Source organism: Eleutherodactylus coqui, chromosome 7 (genome assembly GCF_035609145.1).
Source record: "Eleutherodactylus coqui strain aEleCoq1 chromosome 7, aEleCoq1.hap1, whole genome shotgun sequence".
Classification (NCBI taxonomy): domain Eukaryota; kingdom Metazoa; phylum Chordata; class Amphibia; order Anura; family Eleutherodactylidae; genus Eleutherodactylus; species Eleutherodactylus coqui.
The window spans coordinates 145,408,804-145,431,545 of NC_089843.1; the positions used below are offsets into that span (position 1 = coordinate 145,408,804).

The following is a 22,742-nucleotide window of genomic DNA, read 5'->3' on the forward strand; positions in this document are numbered from 1 at the left end:
GTTGATATTCGGTGTCAAAATTTGCAGCATAAATTGGCAGGCAACAGATTAAGAATCTGCAGAGTATTTCAAATTTACTGCAGATTCAGCATGGAATGTTTGCACTCCGGTTGGACAAGATTTTTTAACTCCCATCCACATAGCTTGTAGTGTAAATGCTGCAGATCTGCTGCAACAAATTTCGCCAAGGAAACTGCGCAGCATATATGGCCCGCTCTATTGCTTTCTCGCTGTTCTTTGAGACCCTGACTAAGTTTACCCACTATCATCTTGGTGCTACAGTCGGGGTGTGGGAGCAGTAAGACTGATTGTGGTTGATTTTGAATGGCAATGAATGTTTTTTTTAAGTCTTCTAGGACTTTTCCGCTTTAAAGGGGACCCATTACCACCATCTTACCCCAATACCAATTTCACTGGCTAGCAGAGGATGAAACAATTGTTTCTAATGCCCTTTCCTTTTTTGTAATTATCCTGCACTTTATCCAAATAGGCAGAGAAGAGTCTTCTGGCCAAGAAGAGTCATGCTGCTTCGTAAGCTGCCAAAGAAACCAGACCCCATTTCTCTTGATAGACAGGGTTTCCTGTGTAATGGGTGATGCGTCAGATCTGGTTAGATCCTCAGCTAATAAAGCAGAATTACTCTTCCTGCTCATTTGCATACTGTACAGAATAAAGGTGCTTCTAGATGGAATAAATATTGTTCAAAAAATCATTCAAAAGAGCAAAAGTGAACGATAATTACTCAGGCTAAACAAGACTGAAGGATTTCTCATCTCAACGAGCCAACAATGTATCTGCTGTATAAACATAAGCAAACTCTGACATCGTTCACTTGTTCAAACAAGAAATCGGCTTCTCTAAAAGGGCCCTAACTTTGAAAGCCAATTGCGGAGGTATATGAGCTCATTATGAAAAGAGAGGGTATTGCAAGTGATTGATGTTTGATTCCCTACTGGCCAGTCAACTTTGTTTTGGCGGTGAAATGTTGGTGATAGGTTCCGTTTAATGGTCATAAATAACGTTGTTCTTCAAATAGTGCATTAATGATACAACATATAGTGAAATACCTTCACTGTCAGGAAATTCAGTCCACTTTCATTTGCTACAGCCTTTGCGATCATAGTTTTGGAGCAGCCTGGTGGTCCATAAAGCAATACTCCCTTGGGTGGCTGTATTCCCATGCGGATAAAGGCCTCAGGGTGCTTCAGCGGCCACTCCACTGCCTGCTTTAATTTAAGTTTAACATTTTCCAACCCTCCGATGTCAGTCCACGATACCTGAAAAAAAAAGTACAGCTTACACAACAGTAATCTATGTTATCTTGGAACGATGTGGTATTAACAATTCTACTAATAGAAAGACGGAGGAAACTAAAGGCTTTATTTTTAATTGGAGAACGATTTGTCTTTATATTCATAGTTCCCTATTGTCTCTCCCTGATCTGATCTTTAAGGGACATACAGTAAATTTACAGTAAATGGACATTACAGTCCATTTACAAGCAAAGATGATCGCTCACAATTCATCAGAAACTAACAGTTTTGAGCGATCATTTTGTGTTAGGTACTAATGGGCTAATCAGCCCATTAGTAGCTAACTAACTTCATTTGCATGTATTTAGAGAACAGCAGGTGGTCTGTTCTCTAAATGCATCACTTCTGTTCTCCAGTGGGCTGCTGGCTGCATACAATGCTATCAGCGTTGCCTGCGGAGAACACAGCATGTCGTGCCTCTTATAAGGAACAATGGCTTTTATGCTAAGCTGAACTCAGCGATGGACGAAGAGTGCACGGTAAGTGCACGATGGACACACATTTACCCGCAACGGCTATCCTAACTGATAATCATTGCATGTAAATCAGCCTTAAGCCTAGAAATGAATTAGAAAAGAGGTTACTTGCCTATTCAAATGTCTACAGTATTTCCTATAACCCGCCCAAAATGAAGTGTCTTGCAGAAATATGGAAGAAATAAAAAACAAATGCCCATCTCCTTCTCTTTCTGACCATTTTCTTCTAAGGCCTATCTTGAAGGCTGTGTACACCTTTGCACTCTTTACTTTAATCAATGTGTTTTTGGACATGAAGACCTTTCGTAATTGGTTTTTATCATAAATTTTTGACTGTTTGGTGTCTACGCTATATTGTTTTCCAAGGCACTGCAGACTGGAGGACTGAAATTTTAGCAAATTCTGTCAATCAGAGTAAACTAACTGACTTCTCCCCGAGCCTCCTTTCCTGTTGTGAATGTGCATTCATTGACTTTCCACTGAGCTATTACAGAGAGCTGTGTGGGGGATGGCAGAGTAGAGCAGAGCAGAGCAGAGCAGAGCAGAAAAAACTACTATTACAGAGTGCTGTAATTCATTCTGGGTGAATTCTCTGCTTTTATCAATAGTTAAGTGTAACAGACCAACAGCTGCTCAGAGAAAAAATGAGTTAGAGGAGAGACAGCTGTGTAGTTCTGAGTAGGCGTGGTTATGCTACACAGCCTCTGAAAGAGGAGAAGGGAGGTTGAGCAAACCAAGTATGATGCTTTCTAAATGCATGACAAGGATATGCAAAAAAAAAAAAGATAAGGGATTCTTTTTCCTGCAGGAAATTAGTATTGATTTGCCATGCACAAATGTTTCCATAACCTATAAGGCAAGGTCTAGTACATGCCTAGTTTTTATTATATACAGTGTTTCATATGTACCACCCCTGGACACTTTAAGTATTTGTCATCCTTTGGGCATGTGACAGGACACAATCAAGGAAAAAGAGAACATCATAGAGTTGCATGTACTTTTCTCCTCTATTATTATTTAACTTTACTATCCATTTAGGCATCTCAAACTGCGATGTGGAAAATATTACTAGTTAACAGGACATCATATTTGTAAGGGTGGGTATGTGAAATACAGTGATGGCTCCAGAATAGACCCATTATATGTCTGCATCAAACACCTCATAAAAGAAAAAGCGTAAAAATAGCTATACTTTTCCCAAGCAATACTGCATAGATCTCCAATCCCTGCCCAGTTCTTTTTTTTCTCAGTATGCACCACATAGAAACTATTAAATTATGTACACTTAATGTTATGTATCTGGAATCCAACCAATATGAGGCCAATAAGTGCAGGGCTCTGCTAATGTCAAATCTTGATACCATATGTGATCTTGTGTGATATTTTTAGCACGGGGGGTTTCATGTGTCAAATAGAATATCTTACACACTTCCACAAAGGAAACTTAATCCTACTTTTACCAAAACGCAACACATTGGGATCACCTGCTTATTTAACTAGCTTCAAGAGTCTTTCCTCAACAGGAGTTTACAGGAGAAAAGTCTGCATGGATTAATTACTCAGAAATGACTAGACACGCAACAGCATCTCCAGATGTTCCAGCTGGAGCGCCAAAAGGTTTAGGTTTGCAGAGTCCTGTTACTGGAATCTGAAACTATACAGGAAAACAGAACTCAAGCCAGTGGAGGAAATTATTTTTCCCTTTTCTAATATTTTCAACTCAATACTGGGATGGTGGGGGGCCAGGCACTATTTTGTTTTCCTGCTTAGGAGATATATATATACATATATATATATATATATATATATTAAATGGCAGATACAGCCCTTTTTCTTCCGGCTAAAAGTCAGGTAGCTGAGCGGAAAGCACACGGACCCATTATAATCAATGGGGTCTGTTCAGCACTGTTTGGTTCCATCATAGGAGAGAGCTTCGCAGCCCGGAGCATTCCCTTTCCTGCTCCCGAACAGAGCAGGAAACCGGAACCCCTGACGCAGATGTCAAACTAGCCTAAGGCTGGGTTCACACAGGGCGGAATCCCACTGGAAATCTCGCGGTTTTGCCACAGCAAAAACATGCAAGATTTCTGCCCGGAAAGCGCGGGTTTTGGAGCGGCTTGGCCACATGCTTTTCCATTGCAGCTGGTGCTCCCATAGAGAGGAGCACGACCGCAACGGAAAAAAAAAATAGTCATGCTGTGTCTGGGGAATCCGGCTTTGTGGCTAATGCCGGCTTTGCCGCGACAGATTAGCCGTCCTGTGTGAACGAGATTTTTAACAAATCTCATCCACATGGCTGACTAATCCCGGGATTAGCAGCCGCAGGCGGATATGCCACAGCGAAATTCTGCACAGAATTTCCACAGCAAATCCGCCCTGTGTGAACCCAGCCTTAAGCTGACACACTGTGCTATGCCTGCTGCAGGGCTGGTATAATACACTGGGTCCTCTTTGCACTAGGCATACAGTTTATCAGTTTTGCCCAGAGTGATTCTTTAAGAAAGAAATGTAGAATAAAGTGTCGAGTTAGCGGTCACTGAGCTTTTCCAGAAACGGATATGACCACAATGAAGAAGAGAATTTATAACAACTTGATGACTGAAGAACAACTTGTTATAGGAAATGATATTCCAGCACATAAGGGTTATTACTCAGCTATATTATATAAACAGTTTCATAGTTAGAAATATTATAGATACAATATATCTGTACATCTTTGCCTTGGTTCAAACGTTACATTTTGAAACATTCACAGTCACTAAAGAGAAGCTTTACATACATTGGGCACATCTACCGCCACCTCCCGCATGGCGCTGGGCCTGACATCATTCATCGCCTGCAGGAAATCCTTCAGAGTGATTACCACCGAGCCGGCCACTTCACTGTCTGATGGGTCGCTCATTTCGCCTAGTTTCCTCCTTAGAGCATTCAAGCCTGCAAAGGAAGCCAATCAGTCAAGAATTAGGATGCCATCAGAAAAAAAAGAATATTTAACCCTCATCATACACGAATATAGAACAAATATAATTTATTAACAATCATCAAATGCTATCAAATAACGGCAAAACAAAAGTGTCAATTAGGTTCCAGCTCATTTAACGTACCACACCCCTCAAATGTAAGATTTCAAGGTGCTCTGTACACTTACTGCCATAGGAAATAATATATGCTGCTGCATCTTGCTAGGTTGTACAGAAGTTTTGACATTTCTTTCTGCAACATCACTTCCCGCTATGCAGTTATTGGCTGAAGCTCCATCTCACAACCGCCGCTGCTCTATGCATGCACTACGGACATAATATTGGTAAATACTGAAACCTCAGGCTGGTCGCACACAAACGGGTTGGATTCCACATGCAGATGTCTGCAGAGGAAGACACGCGATCATTCGCGGAAAGTAATTGTGAATGTTCTGCGAGCAGTTTTCCACGCAGGTGAACGCGATGCACAGCGTATCGTCCACACGGAAAAAAACTCTTTCTCCCCTTCAGCTGGCATTCTGGCGTTTCTATTGAATTTCGAGCGTTTTCACCACAATTTCAATGCAATGTTAATTGCGTATGCGCGATGGTATACTCGCATCTGTTGACTTCAATAGGAGCCATCTGTGCGAAATCCACACAAAAATAGAGCATGCTGCGATTTTTATTCTGCCCGTGGAAGCCTACAGTCTTTTCCGCATGTCAGAGCGCCGCTGCGAATGTTCATGACTTTCAATGGCCCCATATTACCACGTAACGTCTGTGCAGGTGCGGAATATGCAAATGAAATCCGCCCTTGTGAGCCTGGCCTCAGTGTTCTAGAGTTTGAAATGGGGGAATTTTAGACGATACAGTGAGACATTGACTAACATCTTAAAGAGCTTTGACCCCCAGAAAAAATTTGGATCAATTTTTATTAAGTCACTTAAATTTCAGGTACATTCTCATACCCTAAACCATCTGCATTTAAGGGCTGCATTAAAAGCACCCCTTTTTATCCCATAATCCGTATATTCTACTCTCATTCTGGTTCTTTATAGCTTGCTATCAAGGGTTATGACAGCTGCTGAGATATAGTAGTGGCGGTCGAGCTTGTGCCGTTCATCCTGTTGTATTTTTTATTGTAGGTGGGATCTTGCTGTAGAATGTACAGTGGCTTCTGCTGCTCTACAGAGGTCTATAGGACAGCTTCTGGGTATGCGCAATAGCCCTGAACCTGTTCTATATTGCTCAAGCGATCTAAACACAAATAGTTTCCGAGATCACACGTGCCAGCAGAGCGATGACATGAGCACAGCTCCACTGGCCTCAACTGCCACTAGCAAGTTTCGCCAACACATAAAGTGGAGGAGAATGTGGAAGTAGCTGGCAACGGACCAGGAAGAAAAGGTGGAACATAGAGATGGCAATACTCCTTGAATTCCTGCAACAACCCAAACCATTAGGAATATTAGGTGTTAGCTGTGTTGGGGAGGCTGTGCATTTTTTTGTCTGCACCAATCATAAGGATTTGGTAATATAGTATGTAAGGCAAAGAAAAACCCCAATGAGGTAGAAGCCAATTTTCCTCATTTAGGGGAAAAAAATCCTTCCTGATGTCAATCTGGTAATCAGAATAATCCCTTGATCAGCAACCCTTTTGAAGTTATTAATGATTACAACATATAATATTGTATCGCTCCAGAAGGACATTCAGGCCCCCCTTGAACTCTTTTATCGAATTTGTCAACACCCCATCCTCAGGCAGAGAGAGTTCCATAGTCTCTCTGCTGTTACAGTAAAGAACCCCCTTCTGTGTCGGTGTAGAAACCTTCTTTCCTCTAAACGCAAAGACCCCTCCCATTTGTCACAGTCCTGGGTATAAACAGATGATGGGAGAGATCTCAGTATTGTCCCCTGATATATCTATACATCGTTATTAGGTCACCCCTCGGACGTCTTTTTTCTTGACTAAATAATCCCAATTTTGATAACCTCTCTGGGTATTGCAGTTCGCCCATTCTATTTATTACTTTAGTTGCCTTTGTACCCGCTCAAACTCTGATATGTCCTTCCCGAGTACCAGTGCCTAAAACTGTCCACAATATTCCACTTGTGGTCTGACCAGTGACTTTTAAAGAGGAAGAACAATGTTCTCATCATGTGCCCTTAGACCTCTTTTGATACACCCCATGATCCTAAATCATACAATTTTCATTGTACCATAGATAGACTATGCCCTGTATAATGTATCCTGCCATCATTCGAGCTTTTTATGAAGGATTTGCACATAAACAATTGAGTAGAACGTAAACTATGCTCTTCTGTTGATGCTTGCTTCTATAAAGGCATTGGGCAATCTCCGAAGTCTCAGTGTCCAGTTGTGTTCTTGTAGAGCTAGTAAGGCGAAAACTGAACTAAAGAAACAATGTTAATGTATACTGGACATCCCTTCCTAAATCCAGTTACCGAGAGCTGCTATGCTCTAACCTGATCTAAAACTGCACCACGTACAATGTAGCATCTGGTGCCTACACAGCAAGGCTGGAGAGCTATAAAAGGGCATGAACACCTGCCTCAACTCCCCAGGCTCTGTTACAGAATCACAAATATTTGCAATACAGACTTCCTGTAATGTGGCACATTCATAATGAACAGGATACGGTACAATATCAATAAAAACATTCCAGGAGGCCAGCTGGAGAAGAAAGAGAGACCAACAGTCTTCAGGCAAAGGAAATGCTACAAATATCTTCCCTATTGTGACCGCAGATCATATTTTTAAGCTAATTATTTTAAGAAGCCCAATGGCAATGGCAGACAAGTTCGAACAATACACAGGCTATCGTATCCACCAGATGAATGCCAATTATTAACAAGACCACGGCTGGAAAAGTAACAAAACTTACTTGAATCGTATTACAATAGAATATCCTTCTAATGTTTGTCTAGAAATGCTGCTTCCTGAATATATTACGTAGCGCTCATAAAGTTATGGAATGGATCACCCAAAGCATACCTACTAGTTTAACCCATTGGACTTTATCAACATAAGATTTGATGATTTTAACCCCTCCACACCCAGGCCTACAAGGGTTGTCCAGGAAAAAAATTATTGGTGACCTAGCCTCAGGTGTCTGCTGCCCGGAGCCCCCACCACCCAGCTGATGAGACGGGCTTCAGACAGGCAAAGCTCTAAAAAAGTTGTCCAAAGTGCAGTGGACGGGTTTGGTAGTGCACCTCTCGTCCAGTCACTTATTTGGATAAAAGCCGAACTACCAAACCTGGCCACTGTGCTACAGAAGGCATTTTCAGAGTCCCAGCTGTCCGCACCTCCTTCTCATTAGCTGATCAGCAGGGGTCCCTGAAAAGCCCTTTAAGAAACAAACTTTTTTTTTTCACTTTTCCAACAATGTCTTCCAACAACCATACATTTTTTTTACATTTTTTCAGTCGATGCAGCTGTATGAGGGTTTGTTTTTGCTGGATGGGTTTTAATTTTCAATGGCACCATTTAGGGGTACATGTAACTTGATTAAATTTTATTAAAGGGAACCTGACATTAACTATAAAAACCATAAAACTAAGTTATAGTGCTTATAGTTTAGGTGACAGGGAGTCGGGGGAGCTAAGTGTGGTACCCACTCAGCCCCCGTTCCTGTGGTGCATCCCAGCAAAGTCATCACGCACACAGCCATTATTTTCAGAAGGTTGTGCGCGCATACTCCCATGTATCTCTATGGGAGTGCATGCACAGCCTTCTGAAGAGAGTCATGCTGGCTGATTATGCACTGACTTTGCTGGGGGATATTGGAAGAATGGGGAACCAGGTAAGCATGAGACACTGCTTCCTGAACTACCTGTTACCTAAACTATAAGCACCATAACTAGGTTTAATGACAGGTTACCTTTACGTTTTTCTGGAAGGAGAGTGTGGACAGCAATTTTGTCTTTACTTTGGGTTTTACATTTTGTGCCGTTCATTGTGTGGCATAAACAGCGTACAACCTTTAGTCTATGGGTCAGTCAGAGCCAGCCTCCCATGGCGATCATGTGCACACAGCTCCTGTGATCGTTCGATCGAATGAGGTACATGTATGGCATTCTTTGCTAACTGACCCCCGCAGATGATGTACATGAATATTCAATTACGGGTTTTAAGGGGATATCCATCTCATAAAGCGATTGCCTGTAGGCAAAACAAGCCAACACTTTCAGATTGATGGAGGGGATCTGACTTTTGGTACCACCAGTCATCCTAAGAATAAAGAGGCTGCAACATGGGTTTGGCGTTCTGGTCTCCTTGCACAGTAGTACTCTTGGCCACTGTCTCTGCAGTTTTCTGTAATGTGGCCCCCATCACTATAATGGGGCCATGCTACAGTTCCTTGTATAGGGAAAGACAATGAAGGGCACAGAAAACATAAAGAGGGCCATGTGGTCCCTAGGAAGAAAGTGATAGTAGAAGGAAGCTTCAGATAATTAGTAGCAATTGGGATGGTCTAGGTTAGGGGTCTCTTTGGGCAAAATGGTGCTGGCCTCATGGCTGATGGTGCCAGGTCATCTGGGGGAAGACAAGGGAAGAGGGGGCACTCTTTTGTTGAACGACAGGCGTAAAGGTAAATAGATGAGAGGAAATTCATCCATCGTATGGGGAAATTTAAAGTGTTTGTACTGCGAAAATAACTTATCACCTATTCATATGTGACAAGTGTCTGGTTGGTGGAGCCTGCTGGGACACACTTGAACGAGTCCTGAGTGTCCCGGAACGAGCGGTCATGCGTGCACACTACCACTCCATTGATTTGCATGGGACTGCTGGAGACAGCTAAGTGCAAGTGTTCAGTTATCTACATCAATGCTATAGAGATGAATGGAGAAACAGTGACCATGAGTGACAATTGCTTCATTCTTTTAGGGATACTTAAAATCCCTGTTTTAGTGATTGTGGGAGTCCCAGTAGCAACCTCAACCTCAGTGTGGCAGGGTTACTTGTCTGTGTTGGACGGGACACAGGTTGTGCGGCTCGTCCCTGATTCAACCAGAGTTGGGCAACGATGAAGGTTGGTCACGGTGGACCAGCAGTTGTACCCCAGCCTAATGTGTGAGGTGCTACAATAGGTTGTGTACGGCGTTCTAAATAAACAATGTCTGCCACAATACTGCTGTGTTATTTCTGATAGATGACGGAGGGCCTAACATCTGCACTCCTTATATTATGGTTAAAAGTAAATGCGCGATCATATATAAAAACCTATGAACTGTAAATCACCAAGTGAGAGAGATGTATCCCTATTGTGTTCTTATTAAACCCCAGAAAAGAAGAAATTCTGATCTATTTATGTTTCGAAAATCCAGTTTCCCCTCTTCTAATCGAGGAATGAGTGATCAAAGCTTTCCAAACAAAGCCTGAAGTCATTCGAGTAGAATGTGCGTGCACAAGCCACTTCTGGGGTCATCATCGAGCTGGAAATATTTTTTTACATTGAGCGATAATAAGAAGCAGACAGGGAATAAGAGCATGTATTTTCCTGTTTCCTTATGCTGTTCTCATAATCATAAGTCTCTCCTCCCACATTACTCCAGCGCTGAAACCTGACCACACAAAACCTAATAAGATGCATCGGGCTGTATGACATACCACAACAAACCCACAGCAAATCTCAGATGTGCGGGCAATTGTGTTCTTTTCCCAGGCTCACAATGCAAGGAAAATCATATGTCAGCTTTAAGATCCATAATCCTACTAAATTACACATGCAAAACCATGTACAACCTAAATATTGCATACAGACGTGGCTCTGCCATGCCTATATTTTTCAAAGAGCCTGCATAATTCCAGAGATTATTGGGACTATGATCATCATCACATGACTTCCTTTTAAACTTCCATCCAGAAAAAAAAAGTTTTGGCACAGCCCTCATATAGGAAAAGAGCAGGTATCTATGTTGTTTTTCGCTATATCACTTATTAATGTTTTGATGGATGCTAAAAGCTATGTAGTTATTGTGCAAGACTGATCATTTGATCAGCATACTGTGTTTCTCCAAAAATAAGACCCTGTCTTACATTAATGTTTGCCCCCCAAAAAGTGCTAGGTCTTATTATACTTACCTAGCAGGCTCAGTCCAGGTCCCTCCCACTGCTCTTTGGAGCTCCAACGCGCTCAGCAGCGGCACTGACTGGCTAATTCATAAATGCTGCCTCCACAACGCAATGGCTGTGAATGGTTCTTCGACCGCTGCTCAGCCAATCAATGCATTGCTCAGCCAATCAATGCATTGCTCAATGAATCAATCACAGCCATCGCATTGGTTCATCTCATTGAGCGCTGCATTGATCGGCTGAGCAGCGCTCGAGAACCAATCAATCAGAGCCATCACTTCCTGGAGGTGAGATTTATGAATCCTCTACCCAGCAAGTGATCTTCTGTGGACTGCAAGACGAGCGTCAAGGCTCCTGAGAGCAGCGGGAGGGACCTGGCCATACCTGCTAGGTAATGTATTCCCTTTTTTATGTAATGCAGCTAAGGCTTATTTTCGGGGTAGGGTTTATATTTCAAGCCTCCCCCCAAAAATTGAGGATAGGGTTTATTTTCAGGGTAGGTCTTATTTTGGGGGAAACAGGGTAGTAGCACTGGATTTCTTAGGTTAAAAAAAATCCATTCTCGACTTGCAACAATGACAGCTGGACACAAGACAGCAGAACTGGGCTTGAACTATAGCAACTGTCTTCCGTGCGTACTAATGTTGACTCAGAATACTCAGATACTCCCAGGATTTACAAAAGGGCTGAATTGTTAAACAACTGAACAGCTGAGTGAGCACTAACATGAAGCACATATCAACAATAGTAAGTAAAGAACACAACAATAGGAATTCAACAATGGATGACAGAAACAGAATAGTGATGGTAATTGAATAATAATAATGATGATGGTATCAGATAATGCAGAAGATGGTGATGATAAGCAGATAATACAAACTGTCAATAACTGGCCCTTTCTTAATGTATCCCTGATGCTGACCCTAATGCCAGACACCACTGTCTGAGTATATCTAAAGATATTCTGAATGGAAACCCTATCTAAAATACTGACCCTAATAAAGAATGAGAAGAAACTCACACTCACCAAGAGACAAGGAAATCAAATAGAGCAGAGTTAAACTAAGGAATAGAGATGAGCGGGCATACTCGTATTACTCAAGTGAGTATCGCCATTTTCGAGTACATGCCGACTCGTCCGAAAAGATTCGGGGGCCGGCGGGGGTGAGTGGTGAGTTGCGGGAGTGAGCAGGAGGGAGCGGAGGGAAGAGATCTCCCCCCCATCCCCCCCGAATCTTTTCGGGCAAGCATGTACTTGAAAATGGCGATACTCGCTCAAGTAATTTTCCTTAACGAGTACGCTCGCTCATCTCTACTGAGTAACAATACAAGACAGATGAAACAGGGAAAGCAACAAGAACCTACAAGGCATGGGGCATGGACTGAACCAGAAACAGCCACAGGAGCAAAAGTACACTACCAAAAAACAAAAACAAATCCAGTCTATGAACAAGATACTCAAAGCATATATGGAATACAGCCGTGGTTTATTATAAAAAGGTTGTGACGTGTTTTTCGGAATTATAATGTGCTATTCCCAAGCTTGAGAAGGACACATTATAGTGCTAAATTGCGTCACAACCTTTTTATAATAAGCCATGGCTATTTGTACCCATTACTTAGACGGCTTGATTTTGTTCCCGGTCTATCAAGCGTGGAGATTTTTTCTTTCTATACGAAATCAGAGAAGTGGAATACTTTTCCCTGCACTCATAGCTTCTTATTTTTAATATATCAATCAGTAGATCATTCAATGCTAAGTGATGTCATCTGGCATTGAAAGATAACCAATCCTGGACCAGTAACTTACAGCATACACAGTGAATATAGTTTATGTATAAGAATTTTTTCAAGCTGCTTGTGAGGAGACGAGAGTTAGCATGAATCCAGAGGGATATGATGGCACTACCATCGCAAGAATCCACCCTTTTCTCCTCGTGGACACGTTAAAAACACTCACTCTTGCCCTCATCCACTCTCTGCTCGATTATTGCAACTTGCTGCTGATCGTCCTCCCCTGCACCAGATTCGCCCTCCCTCCGATCCATCCTGAATGCGGCAGCCAGGCTTATCTTCCTGTCCAGCCGCTACTTGGACGCCTCTGCCCTGTGCCAGTCACTGCACTGGCTGCCTGTCAAATACAGAATTCAATTTAAAGTCACTACACTCATCCATAAAGCTCTCCATAACACCGCACCGCCATACATTGCCTCCCTCATCTCAATCAACCACCTGGTCCACGCCCTCTGCTCTGCTAATGAAATTAGATTAAGTGCCCCTTTAATTTGAACCTCTCATTCCCACCTCCAGGACTTCTCCAGAGCAGCACAAGTCCTCTGGAACGCTCTACCCCAAACTATTCGGGCAATCCCTGACACACAAAATTTCAGGCATGCTCTAAAAACGCACCTCTTCAGGGAAGCATACCATATCTCCTAAACCAAACCCCTCTGTACTCCACCTGATAACATGCTCCCTGACCTGCTGACTGCAATCCCTGATAGCCATAATCAGCCGCCCCCCTGCAGTCATACCGATTCAGCCACTATACGGCCCAATTTGACCATTGTCTATGTGTATAGCATCTCACATTCTCCACATCACCATACCTGCACATCTCCAGCCCCTTTACCTTCTGTATCACCCGATTATCAGTAGTATGTAAGCTCGTTGGAGCAGCCCCTCATCCCTACTGTTTCCATTAATCGATGACTACATGTAACCATGGTTTTTGTATCTTTGCTTTTTCTATCTGTTCTCCCCCTGTTTTAGAAGTGTGCAGATTATGTTGGCGCTATATAAAGATTATTATTATTACCTTGCATATTGGTGAAGATTTAAAAACCCTATATCATTATACCATAAACCCATTGATAGTAAGGCATTGTACAAATAGATGTTTGCCAGATAGTGCACTTACACCAAAGTAAATGGACCCTCAAAATGCTGGCCAAGTGCCAAAAACTAGCAAGCTCTATATGCAACTAAGAAACTTTTTTTTACTGAGGTGTTCCAGCTGCAATTAGGACCCTCTTTTGTATTTTTCCCTTGTAGACTTGTTCTAGGTAGAAATGTTCAAAAAAGTCTACATGGTGATGTGAACCTTCTCAGCGCCACCTACTAGAACAGAGTGAAAGGTGATACATTATCTGCATACCATGCCAATGCAGCATCTTAAAGATTTAAAGAGATCTCTCCTATCAACAAATGGTCTGTAAACATCTTGGCAACTGGATTTGTATCCATACAAGTGAGCATACTAGGACCAAGAACATTGAGCTAATTATTGACATGTTAGTCTTCTGAATCATACCTGCTAAGGTTATCCAAGGTCCCTAGTAACTCGTCCAGCTATATACCAGCAGTATAAAGCTGCAAATGTAAAAGGAACTCCAAAATGAAGTTTACTGTTGCATACCAGAAAACTCTGCAATCCTCCCAATACAGATAGTTACAGGCGCTATTAGCTGACAAGTAAAATATGCACTTGAATAGCCTCCTCTGAGGGTTTTTTTTTCAGGTCTGGATTTAATATTTGCTCGCTGCAATCACGTGAAAATCTGTTCTTTCCTTTAATACTTGTCCATTTGCCCTAGGTTACCATACTGAATAAGGATGTGGTTTTTGTGGTTTGTTCATTCTCTTTCCTGGTAGCCTCAGATTTATTTGGATGTCTGTTATGTGTTAGACATTTTGTAAGGAGGCATAATTCTTTTCCGAACAATTGTGGTTTCCTAAAATGCAATTATCCTTGTGTTAAATGTGAATGCAGCTCTTGACAACTTAGAGAAGTCCTTAGGAACCGGGACATATTTTTGGCTGTTGAGAGGCTGTGTGGGTGGATGCACACGCTCTCAAAATTCTTAATAGTGCAGGAAGTTCTACTGTTTGTGAAGGCATAATGTGGGACTGCCAAAAGCCCCCAGCATATAAGGATGTAGACAACACGATCCCCCAAATTCAGGTAGACTGCTTAGAGAGCTGCAGTGTATACATAAGTCCTATAATCCAGCATGCTTGGACCTGACAAGGCTAAAGAAAATTCCAAATTAAAGAATGTTTAAAACATCCATGTCCAACGTGATTTTAAAAATTCCCACCATTGTAGCCTTTGACCCAATGCTTCTGCAGTAACATGATACGGCATTGCTCATTTCACATTGGTGCCGGATGATAGCAATTTAACTATTTTAGTATATTATCACGTACATGAATGTAACCTGTGCTGTCATTTCTTAGCTGCAGTTTTCTTCTCCTGGTCAGTTGGTTGGTTAGAGGAAACAACAGCCCTTGGTGTCTTCTTCTTAAATAGACTATGGACTTGACAATTTTCTTCCACTAGACCACTGATTTCCAACAAGTGGACCGAAAACTAAATGTGGCTTGTGACCCCCTGCTTTATGGCTCTCCATAGAAGCCCAGATGCATTCACCTGCTGTGATAAAACATCTACTAACAAGTCTACAAGCATATCCTATCCCCAAAACGCTGACAATTTGGAGTGGGGGAGGGTGTTAATTCCAGGGTGTCAAATTTTATACAAAAATATTTACCTGCAACTTGAAATTTTGATTCTCCATGTTTAATATGTTAAAGGGGCACATTTTATTTAATTAATTCATCATGTAGCTATCCCCCATATATATATATATATATATATATATATATATATATAAGCTAGTGTTAAGGCCCACTTACATATAACGATTATCGCTCAAAATACGTCCAAATAACCGAAAATGAGCGATAATCGTTGCATGTAAACGCAGGCACTTTTCATCTGAATGATGATTTTAAGGTGAACTTAAAATCCATTGTTCAGCTGCAGAGAGATAAAGTGTCTCTCAATAGACCGCATGCTGTGTTCTCCACTGGAGTTGAGAGATTACATTGTGATTTGCCGGCAAACGTGAGAACAGTGCATTAATCTCTTGGTGGCCTTTTTACATGCAAATGAAGATGATAAAGTGTTAATGGCCATTAACACTTTATGCAAAAAGATCGCTAAAACTTTCAATCGTTTGAAAGATTATCTTTGAGTGTAAATGGACCTTTACTTTGGTTAGTTATTTTTCTGTCTGAAACTCCAAACTTCTTTTTCCTCAAAGTCATGTGGTCTCAATTCTGACCAGCTCAGATCTGCTTGAAGTTTTGTATTCTCAAGTTAAGTCAGTTGCAGTCTGTGTGATGCTGTTACATTCACCTAAAATAGAAATTGCTGAGAGAGGGACATAGACACTCCTGTCATAGTTACTGATGACCATACAGCTCCTGTCACACAGTTATAATAGAGGAGATCACAGCTCATCCCCCTGACTGTATACGGTCTGCAGCTTATATAAGTGAATATAGAAGACAATGATATACATTAAACTGTTTCCCAGTAGGCAAGAATGGTATAGCATCAGCTAATGCTGTGCTGATGCATCATGGGATAGATGTGAAACTGAACGTAAAAAAAATCTCACTCTCAAGATGGTGCGTGATAAGCATCAGACAGCGGGCTGTACTGCAGGGAAGTGGCTGCAATACACAGAAGAGACCTCCAGAGTGCGACAGGCAAATCCTGATGGGGACAGGGATTGGAAAATGTGTTTTCACTGGAGCGGCCCTTTAATATATTTGACTTGAATGTGGCTCTCAACCATCAGTCAAAGTTGAATGTGGCTCACAAGAAACAGTTGGGGCCTTCACATAGACCAATTTAACATTGTCATGAAAGAAGACCTTTTGAAACCCACAATGGTAAAACACATTTTTAATATAGTAACATAGTATGTTAGGCTGAAAGAAGGCAATGTCCATCCAGTTCAGCCTGTTTTCACCCCCGCCTTGTTGATCCAGAGGAAGGCAAAAACAAACCCTAGGAGGCAAAAGAATAATTTAGCCCTTATTTGGGGAAAAAATTCCATCCCGACTCCATAATGGCAGTCAGAATAATCCCTGGATCAACATTAGAAAAGCTCCTACCTGACCCCAAGACTCGGATAAACAACCCCGCTGGTTATTTAATGTCTATATACTGTAATGTCATAGTGCTCTAAAAAGAGGTCTAATATATACGGTAATAATAATAATATGTATTTGTATAGCGCCAACTTATTTTGCAGAGCTTTCAAATCACGGGGGAGCACAAACAATACGTCAATTACATGTGGTATTCATTTAATTGGAAATAAACAGAGTGGGGGTGATACAAGAGGTACAGTGGCACGAGGGAACACAAATAATATGACAATTACATGTGGTACTCAGTTATTAGGAAACTGTCAGGGAGGGGTTGATATGGAGGTGTAGGGGCACGAGATGTACATGATAGGCATAGGGAGGGGCAGGGGGCATGTTGTGGGGGGTGAGGGATTAGATCATGAGATTTTGTATGCTTCTTTGAAGAGGTGCATTTTAAAGATGTGTCTGAAGTTCAGTGAGTCAGGGATTGCCTGCATGTTTTGGAGGAGTGCGTTCCAGACAACCGGTGATGCTCTAGAAAGGTTCTGGAGGCAGGCATGTAAGGTTTGTATTAGAGAGCCATTTAGCCTATGTGTTAGCGGAGCAGTGTGTGCAGGCGGAGTGATGTATGGACAGGAGAGAAGCGATGTACAGTGGCATGGCGCCCTGGAGAGCTTTGTGGGTGAGAGTGATGAGTTTAAATTTAGTCGGTAATGGATGGGCAGCCAATGCAGCGACTGGCAAAGTGCAGAGGTGTCTGAGAAGTGGCTGGATAGGAAAATGAGTCTAGCTGCCGCATTTAGTATGGATTGGAGAGGGGAGAGTCTGGTGCAGGGTAGGCCAATGAGCAGTGAGTTGCAGCAGTTGAGTTGGGAGTGGATGAGGGCGAATATGAGTGTCTTTAACGTTTCCGTGGTGAGAAACGGAAGGATTTTAGCAATATTCCTGAGGTGCAGGTGGCATGTTCGGGGCAGAGATTAGATGTTAGGGGTAAAGAAGAGGTCAGAGTCTAGTGTGACCCCAAGACAGCAGGCATGCTGTCTGGGGGTTATGATGGTGCCAAAAACTGATATGGAGATGTTGAGGGGAGGACGGCTGGCAGAAGGCAGAAAGACCAGGAGGTCAGTTTTTGAGAGGTTTAGTGTGAGAAAAAGAGAGGACATGGTGTTAGAGACAGCGGACAGACACTTGGTGATATTTTGGAGTAGACATATTGAGATCTCGCAGGAAGAGGTGTATAGCTGGGTGTCATCAGCGTAGAGATGATACTGGAGGCCAAATCTTCGGATGGTTTGTCCAATTGGACCTGTGTAGATAGAGAAGAGGAGGGGGCCGAAGACTGAGCCCTGGGGAACCCCAACAGCAAGGGGAAGTGGGGAGAAGGCAGAGCCAGCAAAGGAGACACTGAATCAGCGGTCAGAGAGGGAAGAGGAGAACCAGGAAAGAGCAACGTCTTTTAGGCCGATAGAACAAAGCATAGCAAGGAGGAGGTCATGGTCAACAGTGTCGAACACAGCAGAGAGGTCAATGAGGATTAGTAGGAAATAATTGCTCCTTGACTTTGCCATCATCAGGTCGTTTGACACTTTTGTTAGGGCGGTTTCTGTTAAATGTAGGGGGCAGAAGCCGGACTCGAGGAGGTCGAGGAAAAAGTTTTCAGAGAGAAAGCATATGAGGCGGGAATAGACCAGGTGTTCAAGTAGTTTGGAGATGAAAGGGAGATTTGAGATGGTTCGGTAGTTGGCAGCGTCAGTCGGGTCAAGGGTTGGTTTTTTTTAGCAGGGGGATATGGTGGAGTGTTTGAATGAGGGAGGGAAAATGCGAGAGGTCAGGGAGAGGTTGAAGATGGTGGTGAGGTGGGTAATGATAGCCGGGAAAAAGGACCAGAGGAAGTGTGAGGAGAGAGGGTCATTAGCGCAGGTGGTGGGGCACACAGCGGAAAGCAGTTGGGAGACTTCTTCCTCTGTAGTTGGTTTTAGTATACATAGTGAGTGAGTGATAGAGGCAGTGCTGAATAGACCGAGATCGGGGCTAGCCATGCAGTGTTCATTGATTTCTTTATTGATGTTTTTGATTTTATTTTCTTTGAAACGGGCGGCTAGCTCTTCAGCACTGAGATCTATCATGGGGGCCCGTTCTTTGGGGATGAAGGAGTGGAATGTATTGAAAAGTCATTTGGGGTTGTGGTATAGTGAGGAGACAAGTGAGGTGAAATAAACTTGTTCGGCATGATGGAGGTTGTAGGTTTTGAGCATAAATTTGAAGTGGAGTAAGTTTGCGGGCTGTTTTCTCCACAGCCACTCAGCACACCTGGAGCACCACCGGATGAAGTGCGTTTGGGGTGTGAGCCAAGGTTGCCGAAGTCTGCAGTGGACGGCTCGGGTCATGGGGGGTGCCGCTTCATCCAGGGCAAGTCTGAGGGTAGTGGAGTAAAGTTCGGTAGCGAGATTGGGACATGAGATGAGAGAGAGATGGAGGACAAGCAAGACTGTAAAGTCTCAGCAAACTGTTGGGTGGATATGGTCTGGAGGTTTCTAGAAGTGCAATAGGTAGGGGGGGGGGGGGGGGGTCCGGTGACATGCTAGAGTCCCGGATGGAGAAGGAGAGGAGGTTGTGATCCGAGTTTGCAAGGTGGTTAAGGACTGCATACATTGTACAAGTAGCACACAGGACAGTATTGACAAGCATGAAGCCCAATCTAGTGGGGATCTACAATTAAACTTAAAAAGCAACAAAACTCAAATAGATCGCACTCCTCACGTGCCTCCACCCACATGCGCCTCGTCACATGCCTCGTCCGTTCTCGCTTTTTTTTTCATATATAACATTCACAATTCTCCTGCCTATTCACACACCGATTCGCTGCCCACCGTTCGTTCACTCTTACTGCACGTTTAGTCTCTTACACACTCACTTACACATCTTCACTTAGTTAAAAAAAAAAACATTACCTCTCCGAGACACTTATGTATTGCTTTCCCTTGAACGTAAAAAAGTGCTTTCTGGAGTATGGACTATGTAAGAGCAGGGTCCATAAGGTGGCTTTAGTGGTCTTATATTTGGACTTGATCTGTCTGTGAGAAAGGATTGGTTGAGAAACAGATAGGAGAAAAAGCTATGGGGAACATTTACAAAGACTTTATGCCAAAATACTGGCGTGAAAAGAAAAAAAAAATCACAAACATTGGCACAGGGGCTGCTTGTGCAAAAATTTAGCTACTTTTCAAACTTCTGCGCCGACCTCCCCACTTTTGGTAAAAGCAGGTAGGTCGGTCATGTCGGGAGGGGGCGTGGCCATCCCAGACCGACAAATTTATGTAACATTTACGCTGTGCCAGAAATGTATGCCTAGTAGGGGCTAGACATTTCTGTGAAAAGCACACAGAGCTGCAGGGCATGTGCTTAATACATAAAGAGGCGTGTGCTTCTACATGTGTAAAGTGCAACATACACTGGGGGAAATTATACAGGGTGAGCACCCAAACAGTCCTTGATTTCCAACAGATATAGGAGGTAAGTCAAGGACTGTTTTTGTGTTCATCCTGTACCTGCTAAATTTTCCCCTATATCCTCGAGTCAAATATGTAAGGACACAAAAAGTCTTCTTTGGGAGGACATTACATCAGTTATAGACTGAATGAGCTTATGTTTGAAGCAAAAAAGCTCCAAATTACTGTTCATGGACCAAATGCTTCCGGTACAGGCCACAAATGCCACTTGCCTGAATGTATCAGATCTGCCATTGACTCAAGTTACATCCCACATAATATATCCTACTAGATATCAACCTCAAAGTAAATCTAACAGCACAATCTGTAGCAACCAAGTCACAGATGAATAAATTAAGTCATCTTTAAAGGGATTATCCTGGATCTATATATTTTTTTTAATATAGCCATTAACAGGTCTTTTCAATAGGATGTTTATTAAACAATAACCTCCGTCTCTACAGCGCCCACTCTACTGAGCACCACTGCATGTACAATGGCGTTTGAAAGTTTGTGAACCCTTCAGAATTTTCCATATTTCTTCTATTTGACCTAAAACTGCATCACATTTTCACGTCAAGTCCTAAAAGAAGATAAAGAGAACCAAATCAAATAAATGTATCAAAAATATTAGACTTGACCTTTTATTGAGGAAAATGATCCAATACCACACGTGTCTGGCAAAAGTATGTGAACCTTTGCTTTCCGTATCTGGTGTGACTCTCTTGTGCAGCAATAACTGCATGTAAATACATCATCTTGGAGGAAATTTAGAGCACTCCTCACTGCAAAACCCCACTGCAAACAATGTAGCAGCAATCACGTCCGTACATTGGGCGCATCCCTGTATGTGCAAAGCGTGTTTGGCTGCGGTTGTACCACATATGTTTTTTTTTAATAAACATCATATTGGAAAGCCCTTTTAATTCTTCAAGAATAAGAAGACTATATAAAAAAGGATAAATCTCAAACAATCCCTTTTATTAGTCACTTCGGCTTGTACTTTATGTACATCTCAATACACTGCATACATCTTTATTTTTAATAGACTGAGCATGCAGTCTTCTCTTGGACAGCAATCCTCCAAAGTTAATTCTATTTACAAGCTGGGACAAAAAGCCCTTTCTGATTTCCATTAACCGGAAAGAATGTGACTGGGTTTCATTATTTTCTTATGTTTAGTTCTTTGCTAAAGACAACAATAAAATAAAGTGAAAATGCCGTCCAATTGTACTGGAAACATTTGTTTTTATGGCATCCTCATGAAATACACTGTTAGAAGTATCAAGTATTCGTTCACTTAATTACTTTGTTAATAAATGTTTCCACGTTTAAAAAGATATCTTCATAAAATAAGAAACAAGTTCGTTGGAATAAACACTCTTCACACTGCCAGATGAGAGGATGTTTGAGCCAGTGGGCTGGTATAATGCAAGTCATTTCTGTAATCTACAAGTGAAGAGGAAGAACAGTACAAGTCCACTACAAGTCATATTTCAAAACACGAATTATAATATCTGAAGATTTGAATGACAATATTAAAGGACCTTCACCTTCTCCTTTGTGTTGATTACACCCACGCCCTTATCCCATTCTATGTAGGAATGGCCTCTAACCAGAAAAAGTGACAGTGATGCTCCATCAGCATTGCCAACAATGAAGAATATATAATGAATTAAATAAAAAATGGTAATTTTTGTTTTGTTCAAAACACAATGGGAGAGGGAGCTGGGTGATGCCCCCGATGCCCGGATACCTGCTGGAAATGCTTGACGGAAAGGGGTACTTTTTCCCACATCTGGTGGCCTAGCCCAATGGTTCATTGCCTCTGGCAGGAGGTTGGCGCCCTCTACTCATGGGTTTGTAGGAATCAGTTACGGCTGACCCCAGAGCCAGCGTTACTGTCAATCTTTCCTGGCTCACTGGCCCAGGCCAAGAATTCATTGTTGATATTCTTTATTTTGGCGGTACGTCAGGTGATCCCCAGAAAATGAAAATCCACATCTCTGCCTACTAGGATAATGTGGTTGTAGGCGCTTGACAACATCAGCTATATGGAGGAATTATGCAGTAGGGATGAGATGAGGTACAACAAGTATCTGCCAATCTGGACCATTTGAAACCAGCTCCGTGACACCCCGGATGTGACTACGTGGATGTGTATGTTTCAAACGGAAACATACCCCCTCCATAGGTTTACCAGAAAATAGATAAGTGGTTTTGAGGTGACGAAAGGTCAGATTCCCTGTCCCACCCTTATCTCCCATTTCCCTACACCCCCTAGTTCTTTCCTTTCCTAACGCTATATCTTAATTCTCTTCTTTCTCTTATTATTCTTTTGAGAGTAGTGATACTTTTTCCTTCTCATTTCTTTTGATTTAAAATACAATTTTTGGGTAAATGGATCTAGGCGATGTATTGTTGGGTGTAAATGTTTATTATACGAGATC

The 22,742-nt window shown here is 42.3% G+C and overlaps 1 protein-coding gene across 1 annotated transcript in view; it reads right to left on the reverse strand.

Moving 5' to 3' along the window:
* The window catches only part of AFG2A (AFG2 AAA ATPase homolog A), a 324,422-nt gene that overhangs the window by 259,411 nt on the left and 42,269 nt on the right, over nucleotides 1-22,742 (reverse strand). The window contains exons 10-11 of the mRNA XM_066573780.1: nucleotides 4,569-4,723; nucleotides 1,068-1,277 (exon numbers count right to left, since the gene is read on the reverse strand). Coding sequence (XP_066429877.1) covers nucleotides 1,068-1,277; nucleotides 4,569-4,723 — 365 coding nt within the window. The remainder of the gene's footprint in view (nucleotides 1-1,067; nucleotides 1,278-4,568; nucleotides 4,724-22,742) is intronic.